The sequence below is a fragment of the Cynoglossus semilaevis genome, chromosome 2 (assembly GCF_000523025.1).
Source record: "Cynoglossus semilaevis isolate Cse_v1.0 chromosome 2, Cse_v1.0, whole genome shotgun sequence".
Lineage (NCBI taxonomy): Eukaryota > Metazoa > Chordata > Actinopteri > Pleuronectiformes > Cynoglossidae > Cynoglossus > Cynoglossus semilaevis.
Window position 1 is genome coordinate 5,879,479 of NC_024308.1, and position 21,286 is coordinate 5,900,764.

The 21,286-nt window shown below is 39.3% G+C and overlaps 3 protein-coding genes across 3 annotated transcripts; 1 reads left to right on the forward strand and 2 right to left on the reverse strand.

Moving 5' to 3' along the window:
- Window positions 1-21: 21 nt before the first annotated feature.
- On the forward strand, window positions 22-21,259 carry lurap1 (leucine rich adaptor protein 1). Its single transcript, XM_017041244.2, has 6 exons — window positions 22-557; window positions 2,704-2,843; window positions 4,139-4,194; window positions 9,363-9,479; window positions 13,153-13,883; window positions 19,539-21,259. Exons 5-6 carry the CDS (start codon window positions 13,671-13,673, stop codon window positions 20,364-20,366), a joined length of 1,041 nt encoding a protein of 346 aa, XP_016896733.1. The 5' UTR covers window positions 22-557; window positions 2,704-2,843; window positions 4,139-4,194; window positions 9,363-9,479; window positions 13,153-13,670; the 3' UTR covers window positions 20,367-21,259.
- Window positions 3,193-4,721, reverse strand: LOC103395071 (cornifelin-like). The gene is made up of 3 exons (XM_025054149.1): window positions 4,376-4,721; window positions 4,103-4,290; window positions 3,193-3,881 (listed from the first exon to the last, which is right to left on the reverse strand). The coding sequence occupies exons 1-3, from the start codon at window positions 4,437-4,439 to the stop codon at window positions 3,684-3,686; spliced, it is 450 nt and encodes a 149-aa protein (XP_024909917.1). The 5' UTR covers window positions 4,440-4,721; the 3' UTR covers window positions 3,193-3,683.
- Window positions 4,377-12,151, reverse strand: ttc22 (tetratricopeptide repeat domain 22). Its single transcript, XM_008332630.3, is given in 10 exon segments — window positions 4,377-4,450; window positions 5,241-6,948; window positions 6,950-7,095; window positions 7,185-7,337; window positions 8,029-8,190; window positions 8,817-8,935; window positions 9,489-9,604; window positions 9,675-9,730; window positions 9,810-10,110; window positions 11,165-12,151. Coding segments are annotated over 9 exon segments (1,689 nt in total). The 5' UTR covers window positions 11,428-12,151; the 3' UTR covers window positions 4,377-4,450; window positions 5,241-6,575.
- Window positions 21,260-21,286: the final 27 nt, after the last annotated feature.

Consider the following 21,286-nt stretch of genomic DNA (forward strand, 5'->3'; position numbering starts at 1 on the left):
AAAAATAATTACACCAACTACACTGTAATAGGATGGGTTTTGAATTAAAAATTAACTTAGGTAGTTAAGTCTGCAGTTAAGTAGAGGTGAAATATTTCAACTATGACATCAGGTACATGCCCTTTCCTTAAAAGTGACTGCAGTTTACCTCCCAGTTCCAGCTAAATGAACTGTAGATCTGACTGCAGCATTGCTAACAAGTACAGAAAATATCAGGATGCAGTTGTGTGTTTAGACACATTGATGCCATTTGTAAATCTTAAAAATGTATCTGTAATCTTAAACAAGTTTTCCAACGTCAAGTACAGTATTTATATATATATCAACACAGTACTTATTGACACATGGAGTGGGTGTGACACCTGAAACAAACACATAAGTAAAACCAGGAAGTAGTTTTACCTTTATTATAACTGATGGTTAAAACACTAAAATGCGATGGAGTTAAGATCTCTTATCTTTCAGGAATTTTGAGAACCGAAAAAAAAAGCTCTTACCTGGACACGATCTGGCCGAGAATGACAAACCCAGGACAAGGATGAGGAAGAGCATCCTGGGTAAGTCAGGCTACAGCAATGCTGCAGAACCTGAATCTTTCCTTCCCTCAAAGACATGACTGCAAAAGCAGCAGCCATAAAGACAATAACTTTGTTAGCAAGGCCCCAGACTTTCCACTGTTTTTTTTTTAATCACCACAGGCCTAATTTGAAACTGTTTGTTTGAAAGGTATTTGTAACAAAAACAGAGGAAAGGATGTAACGTGGCTTTAGAGAGGCACAGTTTGTTGATCTATAAGAAAATCACCAATTTCAATAAAATGTGGAAAAGACAGAACAACCAATCACATCACAGAAGAAATATAAATATAGAAATATAATAGTTTAACTTGGTATTTTAGTTTTAGTTAGCCATGGTTTGATACTCTTTTTCGTGATGGATTGGGTATTTGTATTGGACATGGATCTCGACTGCAGGCAGACCAGTGTAACACACATCATGTAACAATGACTAATCATAGTACCCAAAACCTGTTACCAGTTCACCTACTGATTAAGGAACCGCACTTACAGTTTGTTCTTGTGCTGCGATGACACATTCCCACCTGTCCGTAGTAAAAGTAAACATTAATGTGAAATTAAACAGTTTAGATTGATGGTCAAAAACGCAATGTTTATGCAGAATTTATTTTATTTCTTTTATATATATATTACTATGTTTCAATTACAGTAAAAAATAAAAATCAAGAGAATGTATTAATGTATAACTGATTGTCATTGGCTGGGGCCTCAATTCATTGTCAACAGTCATTCAAATGAAAACAGAAATCAAAATACAAATAATTACCTGTCAAAAGTTTACATTATTGAAGTTATTTTTACCACAGTGTGTGTATTGTCGTAAGTTATAAAGTAGAGGTGCAGGAAATAAAAGTTATTCAGTTTGACTCCAGGCTAACATTAAAACAAAGACATGATCTACAGAAAGACAGATCGATTTTAACCCCCGGTGGTGAAGGCTTGGATGTTCACCTGCTTATTTGATTCGATTGATGCATTTCAGTATTTAGCCAATACGATAGCTGTCTGAGGGTAGAGTCCAGCAGGTGGCTCATGTACTGGATGATTTGTCACCGCTGCAGGTTGAGCGTTTACCACAAGCGTCGTTGTTTCCTTTCGCCTTTTTAACTCATGATACATTTGACGCCAGGAGCAAAACACACAGACACAAGAATATCCGATGTCCTGCAAGTGAGAACCCTGAGGGAAAATAAATGATAACGCTATTTAAGTAAAAAAATATAGATATATGTATATATACAGTATGGAAATATAGATATCCCAATCAAAGTACTATTAAATTTGTCCAGCGTCTCTATACCTTGATGCCATATCTGTGTCTCATGCCAACCCTCAGAGACAGACCCGCCGGAGGGACACATATAGGAATTCCACATGCTGACCAACAGGCAGGGAGACAAATGTCAAATATCGGGAGACATCGAGCCTCTCCGAATCCTTTGGAAACATCACAGGACATACAATAGCAGCACCAAAAGCAATAGCAACCTGAGAAAATAAATGAAACGAGTAAGAGGAATTAGGAACTGACGACGATGAATGGAACACATTAAGTATGTCAATGGTTTTTAGACGCAGAGGTTGGTCTTACAATCTTTGGTGTCCTCGCAACAGTCACAGAGACCTGTGCTCCACTCAGTCAATGGTTCTGCCATCGACTGCTGAACTGGATGAAACCTGTTGACACAACACAGATTTTTGTTTCAATATTATTTTTTATTGGGGTTTTCAAAAAGTATACAATTGAAACATTTTTATAGGAAAACAAAATATAGCAACATTTCTTTCAATGGCAGATTAAGAGAGAAAGGACAAGATGTTGCATTACACATATTTTTTAAAAATTCAAATTAAACACAACAAAGTGTAATTATATTAATAACAAACAATAATATCAATAAGAAATTTAAAAAAAACACTGATCCTCAAATAGCAACTAAAAAATGTGATGTCATGGTTTGAACCTGTCCAAACTCTATCTCTTTACACTGGATGATTACATGACATACAGTAGATTACATATTGTGAATTCCTGCAGCAATCAGATTTCTCATATGAATTGACTACATTTGACTACACATGTATTGACAAATTAAACAGCAAACATTTTTCTTTTCCTATAAAGTTAAAAACTCCTTCATACCTGACTGAGTGGAAATCCGTGTTGTCACTGGAGGAGCCTACAGAAGACTGCGTCCTGATGTTGCAGTGCAGCCTCCTTCTGGGAAACCAAGCAATGCGGCTGAACCAGATTCAAGGGCCAAGGTAAAAGTCTTCACTTCCCAGAAGGGGGAATTGCACTGTTCAATATGATTGAAGGTGTGGCATGTGCTAGTTTTCCAGTTTCACATTCTATATATATAATTACTTTTAAAGCCACAAGAATACTTTGTTTTAATTTTGCCAAGAACGATTTCTATTTTATATTGTTGTCGTCAATGACCTGAACACTCGACACTGTCGCGCTCTCTGTCCCTCGCTTGTCCCTTTTACCCGTCACTTTATATAATATAAATAATATAAAATATTTTCTTAATTATTACTATTTTATATGATCAATATATTTGTTTATATCTATGTTATTGATGTTTAGATGGGGCATTTAATTTATTGATTAATAGTAAAAGTATATTTCTGGGGGGGGGCGATAGTGTCTCTGGACAAGGCACAAAGTTAAGTCAAGCATTTGCACTTAGACAACAGATTGGACGGAATATTTTGTTTAAAAATGACGTCCTAGTTTCAACAGCAACTGAACAACCAAAACATACAAAAAAATTCAAAAAATATATTAATGTCGTGAAGTTCACCCACAAAAGTCTGTCAGCGTTTTTAAGATCAAATTTATTTATAGATTATTCAATATCAACCATTTTGGTAATGCATATGCAGTGTAATGACAAAGTGGAGATAGAGGTAATATCCAGATGGATTTAATTGATTTGAACATTTTTAATTCTTGAATTCTACAGTCTTTGTACACATTTACACCCAGTAGACCCAATAATAATCATGAACCTCACAGTTTAAAATTTAAGGTAGTTTTCTGCCACAGAAGAGTCCTGTTAAAATTATTATCATTAGTCGTTTAGTTTCTCTATGACATCATAAGCCCAGTACAACAGCTGATGGGCCCAGCTGGCTCTCTCGAGGTGGACTTTGAGAGACTACATTCACTGCCACCGGGGTCCAGTTCACGACCTCAGTTTTCTTTCCTTCTTGAATTTTTAACTCACGGTCCATCTGACACCAGGAGCACCACATACAGAGACAGGAAGTCGCAATGTCGTCACGTAAATGACCCTGCAGAAAGAAAAATCCAAATCACTTGGAGGATTTTGAGAGATTTTCTATCATTATATAATTACACCAAGTACCATGTAACGTGAATTGAACGCTCATACAGTATGAGTCCACCTTAACTCAGAAATTTGAAAATAAAAATAATAATAAAAATTCTTTATCAAGAGGCTTAAACCTCCTCCCCAATGGATACTTGAATTTAATTGCTCTTTTTTTTATACCTTGATGCCATATCGCTGTCGAATGGCTACCCTTAGGGACAAGCCTGCAGGAGGTGCAATCAGAGGGATTGAAAAGGCAGCAAGGACGGCAGGTATGCAAATGTCACACATTGGGAGACAACAATCGTTATCGAACTTTTTAGAAACGTTGCAGGCCAGGCAACAGCAGCACCAGCAGCCATAGCAGCCTGAAAAAACAACAACAAACCAAGTTGAATTAACTCAGGTCAATCTAAAAAGAGTAAGAAAGTGATCGTGGACTTTAAATCTTACAGTGTGTGAGGTCATAGGCACAGTCACAGAGACCAGTACTCCAGGAAGTCGACTCTTTTGCCATTTTCTGTTGAACTGATGGAATAAGTAGAATGGTCAACACAAGGTCTGCAATGGATTGAAAAAGATACTACAGTTCAGTCTTATTCTATGTCAGTCAAGAATATGAAGCGCCCCCCGTTCCTCCGCCAGCAGAGGAAGCAGCGATGATACAGTAATTGTATTGCTCAGGTTGACGAGTGGACAGGGTTGAAACTGTCTTATTGTTTAGTCTAAATCTACACTGGTGAAGTTTTTTTAAATTTTTTTTTATTGCTGTGTCTTAGATTCCACCGGTGTGCATGCGTACCTGTCTGTTTAGTTCCTACAGAAATTGGAAAAATACAAAGGCAATATCCAAATCAAACAACCTTAGGATTCATTGTATTATAGCACAAGTAGTCAAGTTTAACATTAACTAGAATTCTTGCCTACAATCTGGTTTTATTTACAGATTTGGAGCAAAAATAGAACAACAACAATAAAAATGAACAACAACAATAGAAATGAACAAAAACCATGTTTTGAATAATGATGTTTTCTGCAGTTTGTTAATATATTTTAGAAAACCCTTGATCTTAATACTGCTTTCTCGTCATCAATAGTCAACGCATCGCATTGACCCCAGATCCTACTAACTTCATGACTTAAACAGACAAAAAAATTCTTCAAAAGTCTGGCATTTCCTCACGACGCACCAACAGCACTTTTTGTCACTGTGTTTAAAAATAAAAGGAATCACTTTTGAATGTCCATATAGCTTTGCAATTAGATTTCTATATTTGATTTAAGTTTATATTTTCTTTCAAATTGTACAAATCCTTACCTGACCGATCAGAGTGAAGCTGCTCACGATGATGGCGTGGCATCTGCCTCGCTGGGAAAACAGCAGTCACAGTGAAGGTGTCAAACCAGAATTGTTGGACATCAGCCAACTGCTGCACATTTCTCTTTGACAATGTAAATAGGTTTGTCAAAAAAAAAAAAAAAAAAAATTCAACCTCATTCATCAAAGAAAAGAGTCATCATAAATTGTCAGTAAACCTTTCAGTGAAAATAAAAAACATTCCTCTTTATTCTGTATATACTTCCAGTACACAAAAAAGGCAAGAACAAAATGTTCCGTAATAATTACAATGTGTCATTTGTTTCAGGCGTGAATTATATTTTATGCCACAATTAAATTCACGCATTAAACTCATAATGAAAATAGCCTTGAAGAACTCTGAGCCATTTACCGTTCACCTGGTTCACATCACTTTCCACACTGTTGCAATATGAAGCAATAAAATGACATTAGGCCTGATTCAAGGAGCGCCACATTAGCAAGAGAAGATCTATTTGTGCCTTTAATTGTCACTGTCAATCATCCTAATTACAGGCATACAAATCCTCATCAAAATGTAACGTGTGATGTAAACACAAAGTAACATTTTCCTTTTTTAAATGATATGATTTTGTAAATAAACCAATCTGATTACCATTCCTACAGAAAAAAACACACATGGATTTGATTGACTGTCAGTGTCACTGAGTAAAACTGTGTAAGATTTATGTTTTAAAGGCATTTGAAAATTGGCAGCAAACTGAACAATGCTGCAGAACTTGCCTCGTCGCTAATGCTCGTAAGTTTACGCCATATTTCTGGAATGTACTGTACTGTAGGATCACTGGCGAGGGTCGTATCGGGGGAAAAAGCAACTTGAGTAAAACCTATTTTTCTTTCCTTTATCGTAAAAGAAAGCCCCAGTAACACGAATGTGGTCGACTATAAATACAATATATAATAAAAGGAAGAGTGAACAAAGACCAGTTCAAAATGTAAATTTACAGAACATAACAGGGGGGAAAAAACCCCGAAACGAAAATCATGTTCGATAACTCACTGAGCAAGCACCAAAAGAAAAACAACTTAAAAATAACTCGGCATTTCATTCCATTCTAGTAAGTCATTGTTTATTTCAGCTCAGGTAACACTTGTTCGCAGGTAATTTCCTCCATCTAAAATGTTACGCCATGCTCTTTACATTTAGGTGGAGATGCTGTTAATTGACACCGACTCGTCCTCCACTCTTTCTGCACACATGCAGTATTTCATGATCTTGTTTGGAGGTGGACTTCACCGTCCAATCAGAGTCCAGAGTTTATCTGTATTTGGGCCTCATGCAAAAGAAAACGATCTACCAGCTTTCCTCTTCGCCACTTGTTTAGGCAGAACAGTTTCTAGCAGCCTCTTCACCAGATCCATTCGTCCCGTGCTGATCAGAGCTCTGGACAACTCGGTGACCTCTGCTGGCTGAGTCCTGTATAAACACCTCAGCTCAGACTTCACAATGTCTTTGGGGTACCTCTCCTCTGCCCTTTGTACGCACGTCTCCAGCTGGGTCACCGCATGACTGGGATCAGGGCTCCCCTGCATGAAGAGAGCCAGGAGTGCCTGTAGGAGGCAGCGCAGAGCCGTGGTGTCTGTGCTCCCTGGCCTTTCTAACTCCACAGCTTGTTTGAAGCAGCCTGCACCGTTACGCTCCTCCCCAGCGTCCCCTGAGCACGTGGAGGTCTGGTAGACAGTCCCCGATCCTGAACTGCAGGGCATGGGACAAACTCACCAGTGCATTGTTAACGGCTGCCTCGTCCACCAAAAGACTCTCCTGGACCGCGTCCACGCCCATGTAGTAGTACACCTTAAAAAGGAGACATAAATAACTATTACACAACATGAGACATACTGTAGATCTACTGTATGTCTTTCTGCCGTAATCAATGTCCTCACCTGAGCCATCTCCAGGTGAGTGCGCAGACATGGACGCACACTGAGAACCTTGTCCAAGTCCTTCCTGGCCTCTGTTAGCATCTGTCGGTCTGGGATTCCACCATGGCCATGCTTTGCCTTTTCTAGGTCCCTGACGTAAAGCATTACATTGATCTAATAAAAAAAAAAAAATTAGGCTGTGTTTACGTGTCTAAGATATAATAATAATAATAATAATAATAATAATAATGTTCAGAAACACAAAATAAAGGTCCAGGGTGTAGGATTCTGTTAAATGTTTTGAAACTCTGTGCAGGTGAACATTTGGGATGTAGTGCCCCCTCTTGGCCTCGTGATGATGCACAGTAAACACAAGGCCTCTTGTATGATTAAAGCATTCAGGTACCACACTGTTTTTTGATGAGTTTAATCTCGTAACTCGGTCAAAAAAATGTATGTTCAACATGCATTTTTGTAATGCAATTTTCCTGTATGTTCAACATGCATTTTTGTAATGTAATTTTCCATCACTTATCACTTATCACCTTGTTACTTTCTTCTTTTTTTGTACCTCAGATAATTCATAAATGCAGTTAGGTAAAAGTATTTTATCCATAGATTTAAATAAGCGACAGTCTTTTTTCTAAAGTCAAAGTTAGCACCGTTGTTTGTTTTTCATTGGGTTTTACCATCAGCTCTGTATCTAATTATAGAGCATAACTGCCACCTACTGGAGGTATTTTCCACTGGAAAATACATAAGCAAGCCTGACCACATGGAACCTTTGAACACACGACATAGATTTTTTTTTAAAGAAACTTTAACTATATCTTAAAATCTTTCAAATAAGCTTCAGCTTCATTACCTTGGCGCGGGTGCAGTACGCCTGCCAGTTGAGCTCTGGATCCGGCAGCACATTTAAGGCCATGTTGCTGATTCCAGTGGCCATCTCATGTTTGCCCAACAGGAAGAAGACTTTGGCCAAAAGGTTCAGGATGAAGGCATCATCGCTGGCTAGATTAATGGCCTGAAGACACAGATAGTTTTTTGTAATGGTGCAGAATTGGAACATGTAATGTCAGTAGACCTCAACAGACATCGAAAACAATCCAACTCAGTCCAAAAATCTATTACTAAAGGTTTTCACTGTAGCTGAAGTGAGCTGCTGGTCTGACGTTGCTTTTTGTTAGATGTTTTTTAAATTCCAGTTTGTAATTCCAGTCAAATTCACTGATTTGGATAAATAACCCATAACTGTAAATGTATGGGTAACAAAGGACAGACACCACATTTATGTTGACAGCCTTGATGTAAACTGTGATTCTGTAAATATGGCATGTTGATATGGAAAACAATGATTCTCATAGTTAATATGAACAGCAGGTGCTGTATGAGAGAGTTTAACAAACGCACGTGTCAAGCAGATATCAAATGTTTCTCTAGCGTTCCTTTTGAACTGATAACATTCATAAAATTCTATCCAGCTACAGTTGATAAAAGATTTGTATCGGTGTTTGACAAGGCATAAATCTGACTAACAAGGTTAATGTGTAACTGCTGCGTCGTGGTTTAAACGAGCAGAAACTGCAACCATTGCATCTGCCTCACATTTGTAAAGTAAAATTAAAAGTTTAACTGCACAGCTGGACTTACAGTTCCATAGCAGGACAGAGGATCAGAGGCAGAGAATCCACAGTCATGTACAGACATGGGCACAGTCATAAACTCTTCCTTCCTCTCCAACAAGATGCCAATATAACACCAGGCTAAAGCTGGGAACAGAGGTAGTTCAACATACATACAGTACATACAGAACCAGAGTCAACAGAGGAGAGGCTATGACAAAGGCTGACGATAGTGTCTGCTCTCAGTCAGTAAAACAGTTTCATACCACAGTTGCTCTGACTCATAGCTGCCATTCACACCTCTCTGCTCCTTTGTATATGGTCTTGATAATGAACCTAAATTAATATAATGGATTGTGCACCTTAGAAATGCACACGTAGCCATGTTAGTTTTATCGTTTCTTCTGATGTTTTTTTCCTCAGTGTTATTCACTTAGACAATGCACTTTTTTATGTTTGATTTTGACAAAACTATTACTTTTTTTTTCTAATTGACTTTTAGCACCATCTTTGCCACAGCTCTGTCTTTAAACCCAAACTTTAAACTTTGCCATAATTCTGTCAATGTACGCAGCTTCCAAATTGGGATCAGTAAAGTCCAATCCATCCACCCATCCATCCATCCATCCATCCATCTATTGTTGTGTTTCATGATGAACCCAAATACACAACAAAACAGACGGAAATGCAGGTAATTCACCTTTATGTTGTGTTTTTTCAGATTCCAGTGTTTCCTTAAGCAACTTCAGTCCCTTATTATAGTAAGAAAGTCTGTAGTATTCAGAGTCCTCCTTAGATCTGACCATTTCATCTAGTCTGCAGAGAGAGTAAACATGAGACATTGAACAAACACTGAAAGGTTTATGAGCGTTTGCTTTTCTTGTACCTTAAGTAGATGGTTGCCATTTTAAAATACCAGCTTCTCTTTTCCTCAGTTGGAATCTGGACACAGTATCATGACTTTATATGACAGTAACATTATCCATTGATAAGCCTTAGGGTGTGTAGTTTCCTTTCTTACCAACTGCCCCCCGTAGTCCAGAGCTTTATTGTATAACGTCAGCGCGGCGGTCAGCCTCTCCCTCAGATCGTCCTCACTGTCCAGCTCAACATCGTGTGGATAAACGTAAGCCTGTTCAGCCAGACAGCGAGCAGCCAGCAGTCTGGTCTCCTCCTGAGTGGCCTCCCCACTTTCTAGACCCATAAGTTGAGAAACTTTCTCCACACACTCCCCTGCGTCCAGCTCTCTCCCTAACTTATCGTAGACATAGCCCAGGTTGGCCCAGGCATTCAGGTTTCCAGGGTCTTCTTTACAAATACTTCTGAAAAAGGGGGATGCACAAGAAAAGAAAATCACAGAGTGACGTTTCTGTGTGTTTCTGCAGAGTTTTTCAGAGAGGATGCCTCATATGATATTAATGGATTTTTTTTTTACTTTCATTGGATCTGATTTTTTCTTTGGTATTGACTAGTGATACCTTTAACGGTCCACCTGTCGGTTTGTCCGCTGCTTTTCTTCAGAAATGTCTTAGCGACTATTGGAACGTTTGTGTGGACAGTCACATTTTCACACACATCTGAGCACAGCTGGTTTAAAGTCTGTTAGACTTGAGCACTGGTGTACTGGTGACGTGTCAGACAGAGCACCATGTGCTTAGTATAATAATTAGCTTCCATTTTTGTCTCTACCCATTAGCATTTCATTGTGGTAGGAAGCCAAAGTCAACAATGCAGAACATTAGATGTAAGGATAGCTTCACAGAGCTGCTGTTCACAGATGTTTTGACTGGAGGCTCTTGTTAAATGCTGTGTTACATAATTTCAACTAGCTTAATGATCAGAAATCTGGATTTATATTTATATGGCTGAGCTGAGTTTGAGGATACATGGTTAAAAACACTAAAAAATATATAAATTAGCTGTATAACAATATTTTCCCTAATATAGTTAACTAAAATATAGAAATACAAACTAAAGGTGGCCAAAATAAGCTAAAATACATGCCAAATTACAAATAATAAATATATAGAAATACAAACTAAAGGTGGCCAAAGTACATGCCAAATTACAAATAATAAATACTAGGGTAGAAACTAGGAAGTTGTAAAAATTAGCTCAAAATAAAAGGGGGAAATTGTTTGATATTAGCCAAAGAAGCTAACTGAAAATTAGCCAAAAAAGCTAAGCTCAAATGTATCGATGATATTAATGATTCATTTTGTGAAATAAATACAAATGTAAACTTAATCTATACATATTAGCATGTCAGGGTTAGCAAAACTAAAGCATAATTTGTAGTTAGCGTTTAAATAAATGTAGCCACAACATAACAACAGTGATTACCTGTAGCAAACAAGCTACATCAACAGCCATTACCTGAATGTTTCCTCAGCCGTGTCCAGCTGTTCCAGGTGAAAAGCTAGCAGACCCAGGAGATTTCTGACAGCATACTGAAAATATCCCACCTCAGCCTCTAACTCTCCCCACAGACTCTCCTGTTTCAGGTAGGTGTCCCTGTGTCGGAGCTTCACAGGCCCGACAGGATCACAGTTGAGGTTGAGTTCTAGGTGGAAGTGACCGGGGATGTAGTCCATGTCCTCCATCAGAGACTCAATCTCAGCTGTGTTTTCTGCCTCCATGGCCCCCAACCCCTCCTCCACCAGCCGTTCCTCTTGAAAATGAAGGAAAATACAGTACAACTGTTTTTATAAGTAAATATTCAAAAACCTCCCACATGGGATTCCTTTTCTCCTCTGAGTCTGCACCAATCATTCTACTGGGACGTGCTTCACCACCCACTCTTGTCATCCAGCTGTAGACAGGTTGAACAGGTTGGGCTGGGAGTGACTGTGCAGCCCATAGAGTAGGAGGATGACAGCGAGAGACTATTGGTACATGTTTTACTTTTCTGACCCTTGTGTACCGTGAGCCGCTTTTAAGTTGTGTGATTTCATTTCGAGACTATATGATAAAAAAACAGTCTCTTTTTACCTCATTTTTTCTGAGAGTTTGACAGAAAAGTCACATTCAATGCAGAGCAGCAGTGATTAAGCTGCCTGTCTGTTGGTTGTTGTCAACTGCAAAAATGTGAACCATCGGGCTCTGGAAAGTCTGATGTTTTTTTTTAAAGAAGACAATAAAAAGGCTTTATTTGTCATTGTACTAAAACATGCGTTTGTACAAACACAAACTTTGATTCCATATTACAGTGTCAGTGGGCGAGGTGTTGCTGCACCCACAGAGCGGGGGAGTTCGCAGTGTCTGCTTAACACACCACAGCCCTGCCCCTGGGTTGAGATTTGCACCGGCGATCTCTATCCTCCAGTAATGATAGGTTTCATTTGATAGAGGACAAATGTAACTGACGGCCGAACCAAAGGAAATAGTTAAAGTCGATTGTCATTACGAGTGTCTCACTGAAGCTAGTCTCCAGAGGCAGGTTAGGTTGATACAGTAGAGTAACTAAAGATATTAACCTGTACATTTTTAGTCTATATTAAAGACTTAGTTACCTAATACTTCATGGTCTCCACTGGCTATTTGGCCACTGTTACTAATGATGCAGCTTTCACTTTCCTACATAAAATGTGTGTGCTTTATTTTTGCATAAATGAAACGTTGAAACGTGACGTTGTCTACATTCCGCTGCAGGACGTTTATACTTTTTGTGGGTCTTTGCTCTGAGTGGGCTGCTTTTCTCCACTCATATGATGTGGGTGTGCAGAAACACTCTCTCTGCAAGTGGTTGCCATGGTGGTTCATCATGGATACCACCAGGCAGATGACAGTTAGGATTACAGATGCTTCAATTTGAATAATAATTTCTGTAATCCAGCAGCCAAGAGTCCAAACAAAAGCATTATGGGTTGAGGTGTTGATGTCAGTAATGTCTCTTTTATTTTGTATTTTCAGAGAAATATTTCCCTGTCATTTCTCATCAGAATCCAGTCTTATTGTAACGTCCTATTGCAAACTTGATTTAACCAAAATTAGCAATTCAAGGCAGAATAAAACAATATTATTACTTACATATTTATTTAAGTAATTCAGAATTTCACTCTGGTTTCTGTATCTATGTTTTCTGACCCAGACCCTTGCTACATCTCAGAACTCTACTACACTTTACCCTGAATTGTAATTCTTCTTTTACTCAGATTTTCCCTGGATTCTTTAGTAAAGTAACCGTTTAATTAAAAAAAATTTAATTCCATGTAATTTAGTTAAAACTATTTTTAGTTAAGTTATTTATCATTATTATTCTACGTTTCTCCTATGATTTAAGAATTTCCCTAAATTGTTTATTTTCCTTGGTGCCATATCCCTTGAAACGTTCACTTAAAAAGTTTTGTCTTTTATTTTTGCAGGTCCTCACGGAAAACTAACTGGTTCCTTTTGGTGACTTTAATTCCGAAACCACATAACCGGATGCAGTATGGTGTCCTTCCGTCTGGCTTTACGGCCCGCTCGTCACTGCTGCTACACTGTTTCTGCTTCATGCAGGTGGAATCTGCGCAACAACGTCCCTCAGTGTGAAGATCTGCAACAAGCAACGAGACTCATCCACAACACAGGACTGTGTTTACAGCCGCAGACCAAAGTGCAAACGAATAGCACCGGAAATTCATCTGCCACCTGGACCTATGGTTTCACTTGATGCGCGTCGGTCCATTGCGATTTAAAGACTTAGTTAGTAAAATAAATTTAAACGACCGGAATAACAAACGATGTTGTGATGTTGTCAGACTGAGAATCTGTCCGGGAGCCGCATATGATGCCACACGGTCCTGGACAGAGTCGTTCCTACTACATCGTTGTCCAACAAACCAAAAGGACGTAAATTCTCTGTCTCTGCGGATTTTTTCACGTCCTAAACACAGACGCGATGGATGAAGGCGCTGTCAACGAATCCACCCCCGATTTGAGAGACATAGAGATGAAGCTCGGCCGTAAGACTCCCGAAGGTTTGCTCAGGTGTCTGCGGGAAGAGGCGTCCTCTTTCCGGGGAGAAGCGAAGCTGGCTGTCGCTCACGACGGTGGCAAGGAGACCGGAAAGAAGAGTTTGGATGAAAAGATCAGGAAACTGAAGATGGAGATGGTAAGTGTTTGTTAATGTGTATGTGTGTGTGCGTGTGCGTGTTTCTTGTTTTCTTCAGGCCGACGCATTCATTCCAACGACGTAGCCTGGGTTTCATTCCGCAAAATCAGCAGTTTAACTACTAATCAATGAAAATACATCACAGGAAAAATAAACTTTTGGGATAAAAGTGTGTTTGCTAACTTAGTAGTAGTAGTAGACTTTTTCATGCTAGTAGCACGATGGAAAAAATGGCTCCAATTGTGGTTCTCAAATGGTGGGTTGCTGTTCAAAAGTGTGTCATGGGGCTAAACAACAATGTTGTGCTACATAAATGTGGAAACTGTCTAGGATTGACTGCTGGAATATTGGTTTAGAACATAGCTGCTAAACATGACTGACGTTGTGTTGTCAGAATGAGTCGCAGTTTCCATATATGGACTAATTGATAGTATTGTTATATTAATTCTATAACTACTATAAAATATAGGAGAAGTTCTTGGTACGGCTCAACCTTCACCACCCAACTTTAGTAGGAATTGAGTCCAATTACGATGTTTTTGATATCTTGTGATAACTTCACGTTGTTGAGTGAGATGGCTTCTCGTTTACTTGTTTACTTGAAGTTCTTCACCGTGCCGATAACTGCAGCCGGCAGTGGTTGCTAAGAAAATCTTGTTTTGTTTGCTTGAAATTCTGATTATTTCTGCCTGGTATTATAACTAATCAATTTGACACATTCCAGGTGGATGTCAATTTTGCTCTCACTTAGTTTTGCACTCACAACTACACACTGTCTGCTCTGCCGAGAAGCCTTGGGAGACCCTCACTCTCTCTTTGCACTCTTGTGTGAATTTGAGTGGGATTTTTATGTGAGTTGTAGTCACCGTTGCGTTCCTAACTCATCTGTTAATCCAGTGGTGCAGCTGTAAGCACACATCATGCTGATGGATGGCTGCTTCTGGAAAACCACTACAAGAAATGAGATTTTGCTCTGTGTCTTGTAACAGTCAAGGAAAAATGTCAGGACACGTTGTCTCTGCAATTATTGCATGTATAGTGTTGTAGTGTTGGTTCCTATTAAACAACACAGACATCTTTAGCCCTAGATAAAACAACATGACACTTGATTAAATCTTAGCTTTTTACTTCAAACATGTAGCATGTAGGGTATTTAATGTGATAATATACTTTATCTGTTATTTCATCGTAGAAGAAATTGTATCCAGGACCAACAGAAAACCAGCCAAGATTGTTTGGCACAGCCACACTCCTGAGCTGCATATAAAAAGTTAAAAGATTTATGTCAACATTTATAAAGGTTGAGAAAGCACAGCAGCAACATTGCACTGGTACAAGTCGAAAAGACACTAAAAACAAAGTCTGATTTGTGCTGCTCTAACACCGTAGGGTTGTCAGATCTGACAGGATCTAAATCCTGTCCTTGGTCTCTGATGGGAGACGCTCTCTAATCAAAGTCTGATTTGTGCTGCTCTAACACTGTAGGGTTCCTGTCCTGTCCTTGGTCTCTGATGGGAGACACTCTCTATAGATCTCTAGACATTTACTGGATACAGACGTGTTCCCTTATAACCACAAAAGACTGGCCGTCTGACACACACACACACACACTCAGGCAAACACACACTTTGTTCATGATTAATGCCAACCTTTTCAAGCCACCTTCCTGAGGGTGTGTCCTTCTACTGTTTTTGTCCATGTCTTCCACTCTTTCTGTATGTCTTTTCCCCGTCCCTGAATATTTGTATATCTTGGTCTTTTACCTGCAGTCAGATGAATGTCCATGTTAACGCCTTAACAATTGATCCAGTCCTCTTCTGTCAGTCTGGTCTCCTCTCAGATGAAGTTAGTGATTGTCTAATTAAAATCACAGCTCCGGAGGCTGTGTTTACGACATTTCATTTCCTCTCCATCTTCTTTCGATAAATATATTGTATTTCATCAGTGCAACCTGACCAGACTCCTCCAATCAGACAGCAGCCAGAGCATTAGGGTTTATTGATCGCTTCAGAGGTTCCTGACAGAATGCAGCGTCTTCACTTTTGTTTTGACAGTGTTTTATTCACATTGACGGACAGAGGAAGACAATTGGAGTCAATTGACGAGACGAGCTCTTTAGCAGATTTACAGTACAGTCACTGAAATACTAGATTAATAAAAATAAAATGAGCAGAATAACTGTAAATATGAGGACAACAGGCGTTTCATGAATCCTCGATGACACATTTGACCTTTAACATTTCTGATTTTTGGGCTTTGCAAAAATACCATTCCATCCAGCAGGATTAAATTGTGACAGTATTCGAATAACTAATTGTTATACTGATCAACCAGAGGCAGAAAAACCTGTAGAAATAGATGAAGTCTTCTGGACCTAAGGTGAAGATGCAGAGAAGTTGAGAAGCTGAAACCACAGTCACCTACAGTAGGGGACAGAAAGCAGAGGAACTGGACTGTTTATTTTGGTGTTAAAGAGTATGTGTGTGTGTTTGTATGTGTGTGTGTGTGTGCATATGTGTGTCCTCCCTGCTGGCAGTGATTCAGCAGTCTGTTCACTGGCCGTGTGACATTGAGAAGCTGTTTCACTGCAGCATGAGAGTCTGCGTCAGGCATGAGGTTTCAGTTGTGCATGTGGGATCGTTTTGAACCACAGACATTAATTTTGTCGACACATCCTCGAGCCTGTGTTTCTGACACGGCAGATCGTCTCATAATTACAATCCTACACTTGAAAAAAAATGCATTTAAAGCTACAATCTGTTTTTTTTTCGTCTCATAATTACAATCCTACACTTGCATTTAAAGCTATCTGTTTTTTTTTTAAATGCACCTGACCCCTTATTGATGGGACATCACGTCATATTACGTAATATGCTAATATCGGGCTAATTATTTTATAATCCTTACACGTTTAAATGTTATACAGACTTTATTAAGTTAACTGAGACTTTAGGAGACACATACTAAGAGAGAGATGTATTCCAGCATATATTAAGTGAGCGTGAGCTTGTAATTTTCTGCGCTGTCAGGTTATCACTCTTTATCAGTCTTTACAGAAAGTTTAGTCATGGGAGAAAGCCAGGGTTTATGTTTAAATTTCCCATTAGAAATATGTGTAAGAAAATAAAGAGAGAGCCGGAGGAGACAGGGATTTTTTTATTTCCAAAAAATACAGTAAATATCTCACTGATAACAGTCGAGGTGCCTGTGATTTTTGGGAGTCTTCCAAAGGCAGAAAACTCAGATCTGAACCTACGTCCAGGTGATTTAGCACATACAGATGTGAGAGCTCAGCGGTCACCACCAGCCCTCCCTGTCTTTTGGCTCTTAATGTGCTGTAGCGTTTTCTCTGATGCTTGAAGTAACATCCAAAACTTCAAAGTAAAATAGAAATTACTTCCTTATAACTTGGTGATTGTTTCTAAATTGGTCAAGTCAATGTTTACTGTCTGCTACAGTTCAGCTGGCCAGTGTCTGGTCTCGAGCCTGAACAGGAAGTGAGATCTGTTTTGTTTTGTTGTGTTGTGGCGGCCAAAAAGTGATGGATTGCGTCTCGGCCCTGGAGACTGGATAATCCTGGACCTCACTCTGTTGCTCTAACATTGGCTTCTCTGTCATGTTGAAACCATGTTGCCCCAATCTGACCTTTAACCTTTGACATGCACCTGTCTATTTTATACCTACTTCTTTAGAGGAAAGAAGAGGCAGGAACCTAAGAATAACACAATATCCAACAGATATTAAAAATAAATTATTTTATTATTATTTATTTTAATTTTAAAGATAAAATGAACATCTAATCCTGGTCCAATCTGTAGGTGTTTTCCATGGTTTTTAAATGAACTTTAAACTAGTATGAACAGAGGTCAATGGGATGAAGGGACCATGGCTTGTCAGTAAAATATTTCCAGAGAAAATGAATGACGTCAATCACTAGTCACAACATTTATCATCTATTGTCCTGTTAATTAGAAAACGCTTGCGTGTCCTGCCTGTGTTGAAGGTTGCGTACATCTGTGTATACAGACCTACAGACAACCGGCAGCAACAGTGAACGTACAGGGCCGACTCCTGAAGAACCAGCGCAGACTCGTTCAGTGTTCAGCCTTTTTAGCATTGTGCCGCCTCAGCACTGACAGGCCTGGAACTACATCCGCTGCCAGACTCATTAGATACTCACTCTGCTGCAAAACAGCAAAATACTCGAATCTGATCCACACCCTACATGTCTGTGTGCTGGCGGGTTGGTCCTCTGTGTGCAGTCTCACTCTGTTTGTCTCCGTCTCTGTTTTCTTCTGGCTCATAGACACACACACACACACAAATGTGTTGAAATCTTTTTCATCCCACTCTGTTTATTGGATGAAAATGTGTCCTGTACTGTAGCAGGGCTCTCAAAAGATTTACATTTGTATCTAATTAATCACAGGTCATCTGTGAATTAATAATGATTATTAATCATGAATAGTTGAGACAAATTAACATTTAATAAATGTGAAATATTTTTGTATATATCTGGGACAATAGATGATTCACAGCAGATAGATCGCAGCTCATTTTACTTGTGTCTAATACAAATGATGGAATAACTTAAAAATAAAACTCAGGCCCGCAGGCTAAATCTGGCTCGCAGAGTAATTATATTTGGCCCGCAAGATATATATATATATACATATATATATATATATTTATATCTTACATTAAAAAGGAATTGGAAAGGCTACAGTTAAGATACATAATAGGAAACAAATACTACTGATGTGTGTTTTATTTCAATTTTAATTTCACCTGTGTTTATATTAAGCTTGAGAGAGAGAGAGTGAGACACACAGAGAGAGAGAGTTAGTGGTGATCTGCAGGAGGTGAAGACCATCAGGCTGGCCTTTGAATGTCAGCCTCATATATCACCTCTTGGCCCTGCCCTTTACTGCAAACCTCTGTTAATGTATTCTGAGGGAGGAATTTTCCAAGGCCGTTTCCATATTTTACTTCATACTGGCCGTTTGTAATGTCCACACATATCAATACGGACGACATGTTATTATTTGTGACCGGTCTTTGTGCATTTGTGGACCAGACCAACAGATTCATCACACCGTACACCTCTTTGTCAACTCTCTCTCCTGCCCAGTTTTCTGTTGTTACTTCAGTTGTTAAGACAATGTGCGCAGCATTCTTCGTACTCCGTCCGTCAGCTCCAGTTTTGTGACTTCCAATTATGGTGATGTGCTGGCGTTTATTAGCATTTTAACAGTGTTTGCACTTGACTCAGGAGCCAAATGTCTCTGCCGAGAATAAATATCTACTCATAGTTATGGCTTTAGTTTGTCTCTGGTTGTCATACATTATGTAACAAAACAATGTCAAAGACAGGGGCAGGGCCCCTATCTGGTCCTTCTGAGGATCTCACGGGGCCCCAAAGATGTTGTTATTAAGGCAAGAGGAAATATTTCATTTATTGTTTCAAGTCTGAGTGTGAATTCTCCAGCTAGGCTTCTGAGGCAATATCATCTGAAATGGATTTTCTGTTACTGTTGTTTTTAATGTCATATATTCTCTATGGATTTATTACCCATAAAATTACTTTTTCCATTTTTTCAAGATTAACTTTATTCCGTTTTTATATTAATTTTTTTTTTTTCCATTTTTCCTCAGGCTCACTTGCGCTCTGTGGATGTAAAGATCCTGCAGCAGCTGCTGGCCGTGCATGAAGGTATCGAGGCGGTGAAGTGGCTGCTGGAGGAGCGCAGCACGCTGACCAGCCGATGCAGTAGCCTCACTAGCAGCCAGTACAGCCTCGGCGAAGGCCCAGACACCTCCTGGAGAGGTTCCTGGAGCAGCCTGCACGACCCCAATGATAAGCTGGACAACATTTCCATTGGCAGTTACCTGGACACGCTGGCTGATGACATGGACGAATACTGCGCTTCCAGCTCAGAGTCAGTCATCTGTTCTGGAGTGCCACCGGTTTCTGAGGCTGTTGCTGGGGCTTTAACAGCAGGAGCCCCCGTCGCAGCTGCTGGGGCTGGTGTGAGGTCGGATACTGCAGCTCGGCTTAGAGCTGTTGGAAATGACCATAAAATTAAGGTTGGAAGTGGAACTGAGGTAAAAGGAAGACCTGGATCAGCGGTAACTGGTGCTGTCACCGGGGTCACTGAGGCTGTGAATAGAAAAACAGTTGTTTCTGTCAACAAGACCGAGGGCTCTAAACATGATGCTCCTGTTTGGACCAAGACTGCAGACACGATTCAGACACAATCTGTAAAAGCTAACAATGTCCTGGAGAAGCCCGCGGCACAAACAGGAAGCCCAGCCAAGGTCAACCTCTCCAAGAAACTGGGAAGCAGCCAGAGTCCCAAAGTTAAACCATACAAAAATGGAAAAATTGAGATGGACACTTGCAAAATTAACGGCAAAACACACCTAGAGTACGATGCTCACTGGCGATGGGTGCAGTCCCAGGAAGATGTTACATTTCTGTAACATAGAACCATAAATATCTGTTGCCTGGTCCCTTTGAACACTGAATGAAGATTATTTAGTGAAAGAGACTGATCGTGAAAGAGAAAGAACATGTTTTGTTCTTTCTTTTTCCTTAATGTGACTGCACTAACTTTCTATAACACAATGATGTCAGTATTGAGATGGATGCACATGCAGGATTTTAATGCTAAAACGTACACAAAGACTAAGTCACACAAACCTAGGAAACATTTGAAATAGTTCTCAGGACCTTTCTTGGCATTCCCAGATTTTATTTTATTTTATTTTATTAATCAAGCACAGGAAATGCAGGACCATTAAAGTGGAAAATATTGAAAGATTGTAATGTAGTAGAGTCTAATGAAAAACGGATGAAAAAAAGTGTGGTCTCAACAGTGGATTTGTGTATTATGGGGGATTTTTGTTCTCTAATTCGCTTCTTAGTTTTTTGTGTCCTTTGATCTTGGGTAGTCCCAACTTCTAAGTTTAGAAGCATTACTGACTGATCCCCCTCTATTGACCCCTACTCAACATTTCTGAGGGCTGCAAATGATATCAGCTTGTATAAGTTACAAAAATGACTATAAATCGTTAATGCGTTCCCCTAAACTCTTAGCATGAGAGGGATGTGATGTTATTGTCAATATCACAGTATTGCAACGTCCACACTTGTAGAGCGCCACGCTATTTTGTCATCTGTTAGCCACGGTGGCTATGTTAGCCTTGCTGCTAGCTTAGCAGTGATGGCGTTTCTCCTTTGCCCATTGTTTTTAATTGTTCTTCATTGTTTTTAAGTGATAGTGGTAAATTGGTCAAGTTAAAATTTTCCTTCAACAGTAAAGATAATTATCTTTTCAGTTTTGGAACATTTGGGGGTTTTTTTTTAATGTTTTTTTTAAATTATCTTTTCAGTTTTGGAA

Coding starts and splice junctions, on each gene's coding strand:
- LOC103395071 (XM_025054149.1), bottom strand. CDS start 4,439: ATGGCAAAAGAGTCGACTTCCTGGAGTACTGGTCTCTGTGACTGTGCC. Junction 4,291..4,375: donor TGCCTATGACCTCACACACT/GTAAGATTTAAA, acceptor TTGTTTTTTCAG/GCTGCTATGGCTGCTGGTGC. Junction 3,882..4,102: donor GACAGCGATATGGCATCAAG/GTATAAAAAAAA, acceptor TTCTTTCTGCAG/GGTCATTTACGTGACGACAT.
- lurap1 (XM_017041244.2), top strand. CDS start 13,671: ATGGATGAAGGCGCTGTCAACGAATCCACCCCCGATTTGAGAGACATA. Junction 13,884..19,538: donor GGAAACTGAAGATGGAGATG/GTAAGTGTTTGT, acceptor ATTTTTCCTCAG/GCTCACTTGCGCTCTGTGGA.